The sequence below is a fragment of the Triticum dicoccoides genome, chromosome 6A (genome assembly GCF_002162155.2).
Source record: "Triticum dicoccoides isolate Atlit2015 ecotype Zavitan chromosome 6A, WEW_v2.0, whole genome shotgun sequence".
NCBI lineage: Eukaryota > Viridiplantae > Streptophyta > Magnoliopsida > Poales > Poaceae > Triticum > Triticum dicoccoides.
The window spans coordinates 588,932,593-588,946,805 of NC_041390.1; the positions used below are offsets into that span (position 1 = coordinate 588,932,593).

The 14,213-nt window shown below is 48.1% G+C and overlaps 2 protein-coding genes across 6 annotated transcripts; both read right to left on the minus strand.

The window, feature by feature from the left end:
* Positions 1-2,697: 2,697 nt before the first annotated feature.
* LOC119318187 (pectinesterase-like) lies at positions 2,698-5,003 on the minus strand. Its single transcript, XM_037592703.1, has 2 exons — positions 3,967-5,003; positions 2,698-3,497 (listed from the first exon to the last, which is right to left on the minus strand). Exons 1-2 carry the CDS (start codon positions 4,973-4,975, stop codon positions 2,818-2,820), a joined length of 1,689 nt encoding a protein of 562 aa, XP_037448600.1. The 5' UTR covers positions 4,976-5,003; the 3' UTR covers positions 2,698-2,817.
* A 1,414-nt stretch (positions 5,004-6,417) lies between these two features.
* On the minus strand, positions 6,418-9,199 carry LOC119318188 (transcription termination factor MTERF4, chloroplastic-like). 5 transcript variants are annotated; one of them, XR_005154007.1, is made up of 3 exons: positions 7,695-9,193; positions 7,536-7,597; positions 6,418-6,753 (listed from the first exon to the last, which is right to left on the minus strand). XR_005154007.1 is itself a non-coding variant. In XM_037592704.1 (1 exon), the coding sequence occupies exon 1, from the start codon at positions 9,167-9,169 to the stop codon at positions 7,694-7,696; it is 1,476 nt and encodes a 491-aa protein (XP_037448601.1). In that variant the 5' UTR covers positions 9,170-9,199. The 5 variants fall into 5 exon arrangements, 1 of the variants encoding a protein (XP_037448601.1); XR_005154008.1 differs by having other exon boundaries at positions 6,418-6,799; XR_005154005.1 differs by having other exon boundaries at positions 6,418-6,846.
* Positions 9,200-14,213: the final 5,014 nt, after the last annotated feature.

Consider the following 14,213-nt stretch of genomic DNA (forward strand, 5'->3'; position numbering starts at 1 on the left):
GTAGCAATGCCACCGGAGCGTCGCACCGGGACCTCATACATGCGGGGTGGTGTGGTGGCATGTCCGAAGAGGCGGCACGCGTCTCAGGGGTGTGCCCCCTCTCGGACGGCGCCGCCGCCGGCACCTGGAGGGGGAAACGGACGTGTCGGGTCTACACGGAGGGGATCTTGCTGTGGGTCTAGCACGGATGTTGCTCCAAAGTGTTCCTATGGGCTGACCTAACACAACCGGGTGGATAGGTCCACTTCTCAAAGCCCGTCCGTGCAAAGTCAAAGGGCTAGATCTCGTGGTCAAACGCTACAGGGTTAGGCGGGACGGGGGCCCTAGGGGGTAGCAATGCCATCGGAGCGTCGCACTGGGACCTCATACATGTCGTACGGTGTGGTGGCATGTCCGAAGAGGCGGCACGCGTCTCCGGGGTTTGGCCCTCTCCAAGTGACGGCGGCACTGCCTTGCGTGGAGGGGGGCACACCGCGGAGCCCCAAGACGGGCGTCTACGCATGCCTGAACACTTTCACATATGCATCGGGACATGTGCGATGTCTCGGTGACATAGCTATACCCTGAATCCCCCCACTAACCAGAATTCCCTCCGTGTCGACCGTTTCCCCCCTCCATGACACGGCGATAGCGACGTTCGTAACGGGGAGCAATCGATATACCATCAGGGTATGTTTTTTTAGATAAGGTGGCATAATTATCTTATGGAAAAACAAAAACTAAAATAAAGTAAAAAAAATAAATGTATGCCGACGGCATACGCATAGCTGTGCGCATACTGCAGTCCCACGGATCGATGACGTGGCATGGCACACGGATCGATGACGTGGCAGAGGGGCATGGGCCAGGCCTATGCCGACGGCTATGCCGTAGGCATATCTCTGCCACACAACGCCCCCCCCCCTCGCTCGGATCGATGACGTGTCAACGACGCGGGTCGGTGATGTCAGCAACACTATGCCGACGGCCGCCGTTACCTCCCGTCGGCGTAGGTTCAACGTCGTCAAACGGTCAGCGCTGACTGAGTAGGTGGGCCTGGGCTATGCCGACGACCTATGCTATGCCGACGGGCCCCGTAGGCGTATCTCCAACGGTCTCGACGGCCTCATCTATGCCGACGGCCCCGTCGGCATAGATAGACGTATGCCAACGGCTTTTCTACGCCTACGGCCTGTCCTAGGCCGTCGGGATAGGTCTACCTATGCCGACGGGGGCCGTCGGCATAGATGAGGCCGTCGGCCTAAGCTGATTTTCTGGTATTTAGCCAGATATCTCTCTCCACTGATTGTTTCAAGCTAAGCTTTGAGATTTGAAATATTAAGTCATTGCACGACAGTCACATGTTAACCTTAACACTCCTTAGAAGTTAGAATGGCATACAACGCTTTCACTATTACTCCCTCCGTCCCATAACTAGTGTAAAAAACGCTTTTATATTCTGGACGGATGGAGTATTTTTTTTAACCGTTCACACTGGTGCATGTTCTTAGTGCATGTGATCTTGGGAGCAAATAGTAGAAAGAAAATGCCATGTTATCAACAAGGGCCAAGGTTCAAGCCTGGGCTACAAAAGAAGGCCAGTTACTTCTGGCGGCATTTTCTTTTCAGAAGAAAAGAATTTTCTATCTCCCACCTGACTATAGCAAACCAACAAAACAATTTTCATGAAAAGGAACCAACAATACCATATACATAACCTCTTGTTTTCTTTCTTTTGCAAGAAAGTTCAGAGATAGCGATGGGTGATTGGAGCTCCTGTTATGTACGGTGTTGTCAATTGCCAATCAAGCATCTAGGGACTGTGGTCACCGATTTCATCCAGCTTTCGATTCTTCAGATGTTTCAAGATGGCAACACCGGTACTCTGAGTTGGACAAACAAACTCACCTTTAGGGATTTTGGCACATAATCCAAATTCTAGGACAAAAAAGTACATAATTATTGACTAAGAAATCTGATTAGTGTGAAGAATTTTTGAACTACCCCGGAAATTTTAAAAGCTTCTGATAAATCAAGTTAACTTTCTGGGATAATTCAGGGCATATTCCCCGCTATTTAGAAGATCCAGAAGTGTGTGCAAATTTGAACTACACTTTATTTTTTTTATAGTAAATCAACTACCCATGCATAGCCAATGGCAGGTGAGCCCCCTCATTCAGATTTCTTCTCAAACATCTACTCATTGTTCTGCTAGAACAACTTCTAACCATTGTTATTGCAGGTCTTCGGTTACGCATTTGCCCTAGAGTTCAGATTATGAGTTAAAATTCTATGAAAATGTTGTTTTTAATTACACCAGCTCTGAAAGTGTATTTTCTTGCTACTTTTTAACCCGAGAATTATCGTTCTTGGGAGAGGTAGTTCCAAAATGACGAACTGATGAACTGATTGTGCAAGAGCAGTTATTTGTAAGGTGTTGAGGCATGTGAGGGTAATTCTACAAGCGTAATTAAGCTGAACGTGCCCTCGGTTCTTGTTCGGTTCTTTCTATCATACTCCCATTACTATCTATTTCTGCGACAAGTAATTCAGGACAGAGGGAGCAGTTGTAGCTTGATTGTTGGTTACATTCAGCATCGTTTATGCAGTGTGCAAAAGATTCTAAATGTTGTCTTTTTGTGAATAACAAGCCTCGATAATATTTCAGTACGGGACATGCACAACAACAGCTTGGAAAGTCATGTGTTAGCAGGTAGCTAGGCTAGCATGGCAGCTCACTAGCTTCCATCTTATTGTTACCAATCCAGTCCTTACATGTGATCTGGTTCCATTTTTCAAGTTTATCACTAGACCACAGACTCCATGACACCACCTTAATCATAGCCCTGAAGTGTAGCTCACTCCGGTGTCACCCAACCATGAGTCTCCCAAGATAAAATCCCTCACCGTGAACTGTGTGGCCTCCACGGTGGACAGTGACGTGTGCACTCCACCCCACTTCACCCGGCCGCTTGTCCCAGCGCCAGGCCCGGTGTTCCCATACTCCCCGTAGTACAACGTGCTGAGTGCGAACTGGCCCGACCACTCCAGCCACCCGGCCGGGGTGATCGAGCGGTCGAGAGAGCTCTGCATCACGACAGTCCGCGAGTACGCCTTCCACGGACGGCCCAGATATACCTTCGTGCCACCTAGGTCCGACGCGGCGGCGATCCGGCACTTGTGGATGGAGATGCCGGTGTTTTGGTTTGGGTCGGTCCGGCCCTGGGCCGTGATCGTGTCCTTCTGGCCCTGGCGGGGCTTTCGGGGATGGATATCGCAGTTTTGGATGACCACCGCGGAGTTGCCGAAGATGAAGTCCACCGTGCCGGAGATATCATCCTCGGCGTAGAACTGGCGGTTGGAGTGCGTATAGAGTGTGTCCTGGTACGCCTCGATATCGCATTGGTACACAACGGAGAGGTCCCCACCGACCCGCAGCGCCACCGCCTGGCCCTTGCCCGGCCCGGCGTCGTTGATGATGGTCAGGCCCTTGGCTATGAAGCCCGAGCCCATTGCAGCTGTCATGCACACACGAACACATTAAAACGCGTTAGCGAGTACGGGAAAAGATGCATGTGAGTGACATTGGCAAGTGAAACATCGCTATCCCCATACATAGGATCTATTGATAGTGCAACATATTGCGGACGAGATGGTGGATATAAAGCGGTGAAAAGTGTATGGATCTAAAGACCAAATCGGAGTATTGACATGGGCATATTTGGGTTGCTTGTGCAATCATGTTTGGAGGGTACATGCGGACTGTAGTGGCCAGCTGCTGCATTTTTGGGCTTTAACTTTTACATGGATGATGCTGTGATGGTAGGGTACGTAATATTTTCTTCTTCAAGAACATAGTAGCTAGGACAAGAAAACGTTGCAACCAAATTGAGGATGAAGTAATATCTGTCACAGTGGTCCTTGATTTCACCATGCGGCATGCACATCAAATACGTATGCTTTGCTAGCACCGTAGCACGTACGTACCGACGGTGGCGGAGGCGTAGGTGGTGTAGCCGTCGGCGACACTCCTGTGGCCGACGATGACCGTCTTCCCCTTGCCGTCGCCCATCAGCATCACGTTCCTCTGCGTGCTCGAGATCCGCACGCTCTCCTCGTACCGCCCGGTCTTCACGTAGATCACCTTCCTGCCTGCTCCGACGCCCGCCTTGGAGGAGCCCACCGGCGCCATTGCCGCCGCCGTCACGGCGTCGATCGCGTCGCCGATGGTCCCGTGCGTCCCGCTGCCGTCCAGCGCCACCACGGCGTCCGGCGTCACGCCGCCCGTGGCGGACTCCAGGAGCTTCATGTCGTGGTCAGAGACCCAGGACGGGAACGTCCGGTTGGGCGCGGAGGGTGGCGGTGGCGTCGCGCTCCCGTCCTTGAGCTTGGCGTGCAGCGCCAGGGCGGTGCTGATGAACTCCGCGAGCGCGCCGACCCTCCGGCGCACGCTCTCGCGCCCGGAGGAGGCCAGCACGGCGTCGAGGCTGTCGGCGCAGGTGTCCTGGTTCGTGAGCGCGGCGCTGAGCCACGTGGTCGCGTCGTGCGCTGAGCCGGCGGCGAGCGCGTCGCCGAGCTGGCCGTGGCTGACGTCGAGCAGCTCGGCGCAGTCGTCCATGCCCGAGGGCGGGAGCGCGCCCCGGCGATCGGACGACGCTGACGAGAGGTTGCGCGCCAGCGCGCGCGCCGATGCGGCCCGGGCCATGGCGAACTGCACGGAGGCCGCGAAGGGGTCCTTGGCCGCCCCTGACGCAGACGAGGACAGCGCCGTCCGGCACGCGGCCGGGTACGGCGTCGACGAGCAGATGGCGGTGATGTTCACGCCCGACGCCTCCGTCGACGAGACGACCGTGACATTGCCGCCGACAACACTGGAGGCCGTCGTCTCTTGTTGCTCTCCGGCGACAACAACTGCTGCTAGCGTAGCTAGAGCGAGCACCATGGCGACGGCTTCTTGCCTCCGTCGGCGCCCGCTTGCCCCGCCGTTCATTCCCATTGTTCCGGCCGGCGACAAAGCGCTGGGTCGATAGGTGCATGGACTGGGGCGTACAAGCACATGACCAGGGGTTTTTATAGTGACATTTTTCCGTGCTGGCTGTTGTAGCCTGGTTGCCGATGTTGTTCTGCTACCTAGGCCCCCTTTGAAACAGAGAAAAATCGTTAAAGGGTTGAATTTCTGTAGGAAAATTCCACATGGGGCTGTTTGGAACAAAGAATGTCTGGCCAAGATTTCGACGAAATTCCTGTGAAATGTGGCAATCCATTCAAATTTTGGAGGAAAACAGCCATGTGGCCTTTACCTCATGTGTTTCTTCCCCTTGTGTTCAAAATTCATGTGTTTTTGGTGTGTGGTATCCAAACAAGAGTACCGAGACGCGTTTGGTAGGCTGCATCAAGCCCAACAGGCTTTGGCGGGCTAAGTACTGAGTTGTTTGCTTGCCTGGCTTGCACGGAACTTAAAGCGCTCTTGGCTAGGCCCGCCAAGAACATTCAAATCAGCCGTTTTTGCATATGCAGACTCGGCCTAGTGCAATTTACACTACAAAGAGGATGGAAGCTGGTCCAAATGCAGGCAACCAAACGACATGCAGAATATCCAGAGTCTATATACCCTTAAACAGGCTCCATTGCGAATCTTAAACAGGCTCCACTGGGGCAGGCTCCATTGCGAATGTAACCAAACACGTTCTTGGAGTATTGCCCTGTTTTAGATTCCGGTAGGAAATCAGGTTGCATGCCATCTATTTTTCATTTTTATTACTTCCTACGTTCGAAATGGGAACTTAGTAGTCACAACTTAGTAGGGAACAAAAGATGCCAGATTAACACAAATATAATTAGTTGAGTTTCTACCCAAACAGATCTGCCAACCCATGAACGATGCACAACATTGCATGGTTGGATTGTGGGCAATGCAAGCCAAGCCCAGACGGCGATCGATCTGGAGCAAGAACCGATGCTGGCCATCAATCGATCGACGAAACGTGCTTCAAAGTGGTCCGCAACGCTAACGAGAAAATGGTAAAGGCAGATCGAAGATGCGTTTCTTTGTTTGTGTCCTCTTGTCATCCACCAACATTCCGAGCAGGGAAAACTTTTGTACGCAAAGAGGTCATCAGTTCGTAGCCTGAAGACCTGCCTTAAATTAGCTCGTGGTTTTGATGTGATTTCGGCTCTAATCCGATGACCTCGGCGCTAATCTGGTGACCTGATTAACATGCTGAGTGACCGGTCAATGAATCTGATCCATCATCTCGAAAAAGAAGAAAGAATGGATTTGATTCATCGCTCCAGCTCAGAGAGGGAAATGGTGGAGAAAATACGCAACGTTGCAGACTGCAGAAGAAATGCTCGGATATATAGCTATGTCATCATGGCTTGGCACACTACGCGCCTTTGTTTCAGATTCAAATAAGATTTGGCATGAACTTCGCGTCAGGCAAAAGTTCTGTTATGCTGAGTATTTGAGTTACAGACAGTACATAATGGCAGTACTAAAAGTTAGTACAAAGATCTGAACCTATTGTGTGATCACACCCTGTCCTAGATAGAGTACCAAAAATAAACTAATGCAACAATCAACCAGTAGCATTTCTTTGCAGCGGGAAAAAAATTCATCACTAATTCATCGTGTCCATTCGCTTGAGCAATTCACCGATCACCCGCTTAAAATTATGTACAGGTGTCCTGCTTTCATCCTTCACAGGGAACAATCAGAGGATGTACCGCGACGACCTCCGCTTAGGCCAGCACCGCACCGACCTCCGCTTGCGGCTGGTGGCAACAGAGCACTCATCAATAATGTGAGGATGCTTGGACACTTAACCAATTCCGATTCCAAGCGAAGACAACCAACAATATATAAGCCTGGAGTGATTGAACAAAATAAAACAGCTAGAATTAACTTTTAAAACTTGAGAAGTACTCCCTTCGTCGGTTCGTCCCATAATATAAGAGCGTTTTTGACACCAAAAACGCTCTTATATTATGGAACGGAGTGATAAATCATAAGTAACAAGGTTATTACGATTATTACTACTTTGACTATTTTCTACTGGGCAGAACATAGAACTATAGAGATCTACCATGTCTCCAAAATGGCATCAAGTGTGTTGACACAGGACATTTCCTTCCATCTCGTCCCTGTAATTTCTCAAGGAGCATATAGCAAAAGCTACTTACTGTTACCCACACATTTCTGGCTGCAGTTCAATAAGTAGTAACCCTTCAGTTCTTACTTATTCCTTGCAACAGTGCCCCTCTGCTTGTAGATTAGCAGAGTAGCATGAAACTGCTTAAAAATTTTGTGGCTGTTTATGCTCGGAAAATTAGACAAGTTGAATGTTCTTCATCACTAACTTGGGATATTGGTATCAGTAAATATATATCATTTCTCCTTCCTTTGAATGTTGGAAAATTAGACAAGTTGAATGTTCTTCATCACTAACTTGGGATATTGGTATCAGTAAATATATATCATTTCTCCTTCCTTTGAAAAATACCAGGGCTAGAATAGATACTGCTCGACATGTAAAAGCATGCAAACTCAAACTCACTTGCTTATATGATGCTGTCCCAAATGCATGTGGAAGATCTTTTGGATTAGCTTCCACCAAATCTGAAACAGATATGGCCATTTTTTGTAATTTGTCAATAAACTTATTAGACTGATGGAAAGCTACAACAGGTCAGCAACAAGAAGCAGTTATACTCACTAGAGCATGACGGTCCGCCTATATAGCACCTCATCGTCGCTTTCCTCATTATCATCATCCGACACTAACTGGTTGCCAGGCATCTGAAGCTTCCCACCCATTGTAAACGAAGGACCTGGTGCATCCCCTTCAATAAAATCCCCTCGCATCCTTTCCTCAAACCTCTGATCACTGCAGTTCAGAAACCAATCCAAGCTACATCTGATCCCCTTGCTTGCCACTCTCATGTACCTAGGCTTGATCCTTGACTCCAAGCTGTATGTAAAATACTCTGGGTACTCCAGAAGCTCACTTATTGGCCGCTTCAGCTCACTCTTGAAGAAGTAAAAGCTGTTCTTCATGAGCTCATTCCGCAGCAGAAGAATTTGGGGGCACCGGATCAACATACGCCCAATATCATCATCAGTGATCCCCCGGCCGCGGAGGAACTCCACGGGCTTCAGTATCACATTCTGATGCAAGCTCACGAGCTGCGGCAGTTTCTCGACAGCTCGGGCAAACCCATCAGGGTCCATTTTGAGCTTCAGGTTGAAGAAGTATTGCTGTGCCGCTAGCTTCACTTTCAGGGGCAACCCAAGAATGGATGGGTACTGTGCAATCATGAGTGGCAGCACCTCCTTCCGAATGCCGAAGCTGAGTAATGCCTCCACATTTGGTTTTACCGTCTCCTCAAGATCATAGCCAAGAATGTATGGCCGCTTCTCAATAATCCTCGCGAGAATCCGCATCGGCAGCCCGAGAGATGTGATGTAATCACAGAACGGCTTGATCGTGGTGCCAACACGCATGCTAAGGAAGAAAGGGTAGTGCGTCACCATGGGGCCAATGTCACGCGGCGCGACGCCGACGATGCCTACGAGGTAGGCCACGGAGGTGCTGATGGTGCCGTCGGGCTTGAGCCCGAGCACGTCGGGGTAGCGCTCGAGGACGCGGGGGATGTCCTGGCGGTCGACGTCGAGGCCGCGGAGCGCCTTGACGATGGGGGCGAGGTCGACGGCGACGGAGGCGTGGAGGCAGGCCGGGTAGGCGCGGACGAAGGCGGCGAGGCGGGCGCGCGTGACCCCGAGCTTCTCGAGGTAGGAGAGGACGGGGATGACGTTCTTGCGGAGGGAGCAGGCGAGGAGGAACGGGTAGGCGGAGAGGTCGTCGGTGGAGAGGCCGAGGCGGAGGAGGAAGTCGAGGCGCTCCTGCAGCACGTCGAGGGAGGAGGGGAGCTCGACGGCCTCCAGCTCGCCCGCGGGGTCGGTGACGCCGGCCGAGCGGAGGAAGTCGAGCGCGAGGACGCGGGACACGAGCCGCTCCCTGCGGCCCTGGATCACGCCCCACGTCACCGACGGCATCTGGTACTCCGGCGGCGTGGACGACGACGGCTTGGAGGCGAGCGGCGCCAGGAGGAGGAGGCGGCCGGGGAGGGAGCCGTCCCCCGCGGCCGCGGGGCCGAGGCGGCGGAGGGCCGTGCGGGCGAGCGGGAGCATGGCTGCGGCGGCGGCCCGGGGGCGGCGGCGGGGGCGAGAAGGGCGGCGGCTTAGCGGTGGAGAGAGTGGCTGTGGGGTTTGTGGTGCTTTCCTGGGCCGCACCCGAATGGGTGTGTTTCTTCTTCTGTTGTGGGCTTGTCGTTCCATTCCGCTGAGCTGATAAAGCCCACAGAGCAGCAAATGTTCCTCCAGAGCCTCTTCTAATGGGCCTCTACTTGTGTGGACATGTCTGTGTCAGAATGCACAAGAAATCAGAAACCTCTGGAGCAATTAACCAACAGTTATTTGTCTCAAAAAAAATTTAACCAACTGTTATCTTGTCTCAATTTTTTTAACCAACTTTTATCTCTTGGGGACTACCACAAGGGTCACTTCTCTGGCCTGAGCACGTCAAGTGATGCGTCCAGCCGACGTCACATGTCACATGCTGGGAATTCCCTCTGAATTTCAGTTTTTTTTATTTTACTGTACGCGTTTTGGGGTTTAAATACCCCCTCCGTCTGAAAATATTTGTCGGAGAAATTGATAAAAATAGATGTATCTAGAACTAAAATATGTCTACATACATCCATTTCTTCGATGAGTATTTCCGAACGGAGGGAGTAGTATCTGAAGGTTTTGGACAAAGCATAGTTATGCTTCTAAAAAAACACGCAGTCCACGCTTTCATGAAAAAGCATTGTTGTGTTTCTCGTGGAAATACAGATTTGGTTCCGCTAGAAGCAATTTTTATTATTCTGGTGTTCATTATACTAACATCATTGAAGATGAATAGACTGAAAGTTTTCCAAAAAAACACAACATATGCTTCTACGAGAAGCAAATTTACGATTCCATGAGTGCTTCTAAAAAAAGAAGCATGGTTGTTCTTCCGTGAGCATAACCTATGTTTTTCCCAAAAAAAAACATAAATTGTGCTTAAAAAAAGTGACAACCACAACTGTGCTTTCGGGCTCTGCCTTTTTTGGTATTTGTTGTTTGGCTGCCATTTTTTTTGTATTTGTTTTTTTATTTTCCTTTTTTGGGAAAAAAGTTCATCAAACCTTATTAACTTGGTATCTAATTTCAAAGATCTTATCATGAGAAATCTACAGGTGAAAATGTTCGATATTTGGTCGCACTTTTCAAGAGAGAAAACATTTTGGATAAACAAATCTACGAAAAAAATGAATACTCCAAAGTTGTTGACCATTGACTTTTCAAAATTGTGAACAAATTTGAGAATTTGAAAAAAGTTCAAGTTTTTTTTAAGAAACCATGAATTTTCAAAATTTCAAGATATACAAATAAGTTCATGAGTTTGCAAAAAATCATGAACGCAAAAATGATGGTAAATTTGGAAATGGGGTCATGAAAATACGAAAAGAAAAGTTTACGGATTTGCAAGAAAAAATTTCACAAGTTTGAAAAAGAAGTTCATGATAAATAAAAAAAGTACATAAATCTAAAATAAATGAACGAAAATTTGGAAAACGAAAACAAAGAAAAATCGAGAGAAACCCAGGCCGAAATAAAACCAGACAACCATGAAAAAACAAAATAAAAACCGCAGAAAGGATTGTTCCCCCCGGAACCGGAGAAGACCCCCTTTATATGGACCGGACGCTTTAAAATTTGGGTTTGGCCTATCTCCCGTTTGGACACTGCTCGTGAGAGTGTGCGTGCTTCCCTCAAGAAAAAAGTGAGGGTGTGAGTATGGTGATGGATCGGTTTGTTGGTTCGTCTCTTTCGCCTATCTCTGTCACGATGGAGCAGAATCACAAGGCACATTCGATTCCTCTCCCTTTTACGGGAACGGCTCTTTTGCCTTTCGGCGTCTCCTTTCTGGCCGAGATAAATCGCCATCGACCAATCATGCATTTGCCATTTGGTACTTGTCTGTCATGAGCTCGACCCGTCCGCGTGTACTCTCCGAGCCGAACCTCCGATGGAGAGAGCCAGCAAGCGAGCGAGAGTCACCGGCAACCTGCGCACTGCCTGCCACCGCGGCGCACCCCCTCGTTTCCTTCGATCAATCCACCCGGTTGCGTGTGGCGTGCATGCTCTGATCTATAGTGGCCCATGCAAACAAGCAACATTTTTAGTATGTACACTTACTACCTGAGCTAAGCTAGCCGTCCGTTTCTTCAGAGATAGATAAGCCATTGTCAATATCCATCCTGCCAAATTTCTTTGTAGGTGGTGCGTATCATTTATTTATTTTTTGCGAAAAGGTGGTGGCTTGCCAAGTCGGCACGTTATGATACGGATCCTGCGCCACGTAGCTTGGTGCCCGCATTGTTGATCTTCTCTGCTTAGCTGTATATACTATCGCTTCATGCGTACGTTCTTATCTTTTTTTATGAAGGGAGTAGTACGTGATAACGATGCCATGTCGCATGCACGTGAGAGGCTATCGTGGTGATCTGCCACGTCCGCGGGGACGTCCGGTCCCCAGGCCCCCACACGGTCGTCCATGCCACGGATCTGATCCGCTGATCTGGAGCAAAAGCATGGCAACGAAAACGTGAGAAATTAGAAACACCAACCTCCATTCCTGCACCCAAACAAACCTACTTGTGGTGGTTGAATGGTTAGGAGGATGATATATTTCTAATCCGCTATAGTTCAAATTCTAAACTTGACACTGGTGCTCGTATTTCTTTGTACTCCTTCCATTTTTATTTACTCTGCATATTAGGTTTAACTAAAGTCAAACTTAGTAAAGTTTGACCAAGTTTGTAGAAAAATATATAAACTTTTGTGATAACAAATCTATATGATGTGAAAGTACATTCAATAATAAATCTAATAGTATTGATTTGTTATTGTATATGTTAATACTTTTGTTTATAAACTTTGTCAAAGTTTACAAATCTTGACTTTAACCAAAACTAATATGCGGACAAAAAAAACAGAGGGAGTATTTATTACAAGTCTCTCAGCAATTTGTGTTTAGTAGGAGGAGACTTCCTGTCGACCACGAAGACGTCTATGACGACTTCATCAATATCAAGTTGATGTGTCGGCTTAGTCTCTCAAATATGCTCAAAAGAATATGATACATGTGTACATTTATGAAAATAATTATATACGTATGTATAAGCGTCTGCATTTGTACTATATTAAAAAAATCCGTGCCATAAAGTCCACGTCAGTGTGAAAGCCCAGATTTTTAGACCGCCCGTCCTTTGAGATTGACGTGCTCGCCGTGTGCCATTGCAGCACCCATTAACGACGCCACAGTTCAATCAACTCGCTTTCTCTAACTATATTTTCGTCAAAGAGAGGCCGACCCTTTCATTTTTATATAAAAAAACCATTTGGTCTTTAACGACTGCAAACTGCTAAAAAATTTAAACTAAAGTTTCAGACGGAAGCGCTACCGGCTTGCATCGCTGGGGTTCGACGATTATATCGGCTAAAACCTTCAAACTTCCAAACTACAGCCGACAAAATAGACCAAGTCAAATTCACGACAAACAAACTACCGGTACCGGAGCAACACAAACAGGAAAAAAACTCAACTATTAAAGCATCTTCAACAGACGCATTATAATTCTTTTAGAGCGCCAAAATAGTCTTTTGCGCGTGGAAGCGATGAAGAGATTTTCGAAATACACAAAAACACGGCGCCCAAACTGGCGGCCCCACCTGCAGCAGCCTGCGTGCACAACCCGGCGCCCCAAATTTGCAGCCCGCAGCCCGCGGCCCGCGAGCACACCCGGGCGCTAAAGTTTATGAGAGCGCTCTACTTTACAGCGACTGTTCAAGCGTTGTTTTTGTTTCCGGCGCACAAAAACGCTGATTTTAGCGCGTGAGACAGTTTTGAAGCGCCTGTTGGAGACGCTCTTAGACAGCATCACCAAATCATATGCAAGGAGGTATTCAGAGTAATGATTCATCATCTTCATCCACCGCCAATGCGCAACACCCCTGGTCTCCAGCCCTGGGACGCCCGGAACACTTCGCTCGCCACCGGCTCCATTAGCTTTGCCCCCAATATTAGTAGTTTTTGTCTTGCCTCATTTATCTAAAAAATATAGACCAACTCATTATCGAGGAACACGACATCTTGACCACAGTCATATGATCAGATATAATGCCAACCAACACTAGCCTTCTATCATCTTTTGGGAAGCCTTTAATCCACCTCCCAAAGCATTCAGATGGGCTACTATCATCTTTTGGGAAGCCCTTAATCCACCTCCCAAAGCATTCAGATGGGCTACTATCATCTTTTGGGAAGCCCTTAATCCACCTCCCAAAGCATTCAGATGGGCTACTATCATCTTTTGGGAAGCCCTTAATCCACCTCCCAAAGCATTCAGATGGGCTATCAGGAGTATATTGCAAATCAAAAACACATTTTAAAAGACTCCAAATAAGTCTAGCAGCTCAAAATTGCAAGAATAAATGATCAATATTCTCATTGTTACGACATACACAAGCATTTTACTCACTTTTCTAGCTAGCTAGTGGTGGGGAAGGATTGCGACGGTCTATCCGATCAACGACGTCTATATGTGCAGGGAAGTTGAGAGCTCGCCGTCATCTCGGATGGGGATAGTTCCATGTGTTGTTGTGTGCTCCTGCCACAGCGTATGAAAACGACACACTCCAAGGGGGTGCAGTCGTGTTATATAAGTACATTATCTTTTTTCTGTACTTACTTGTATCTTTAAAAAATTGTGAAAAGCTTTATAAAGCTTGTCAGCTTGGCCTTTCTCTACAAAAATTTAAAAGCTTATGCCTTGATGTATTTTATAGAAGAAAATAGTAGTCATATTTGTTATTAAGCCAAGCAACACCCCCATTTTTTCGAAATGGTGTCACTTAGGGCTTTAATTTATTAAAAAAGGAGTTGCCCGATTAATATGCGGAAACCAAGGTGAAAACCATTACTCCACCATTAGGCTAGTTGTAATGGGAGTATCATAGGTAGTATTATGCATGCCAACTAGACAAATTTGATGAGGTGGCATAGAATTAAATGAAGAAAGAGAGGGTTGAGTATCATATCATGATACCGTATCATATTAAATGTTGTGCTACTATGGGGGTG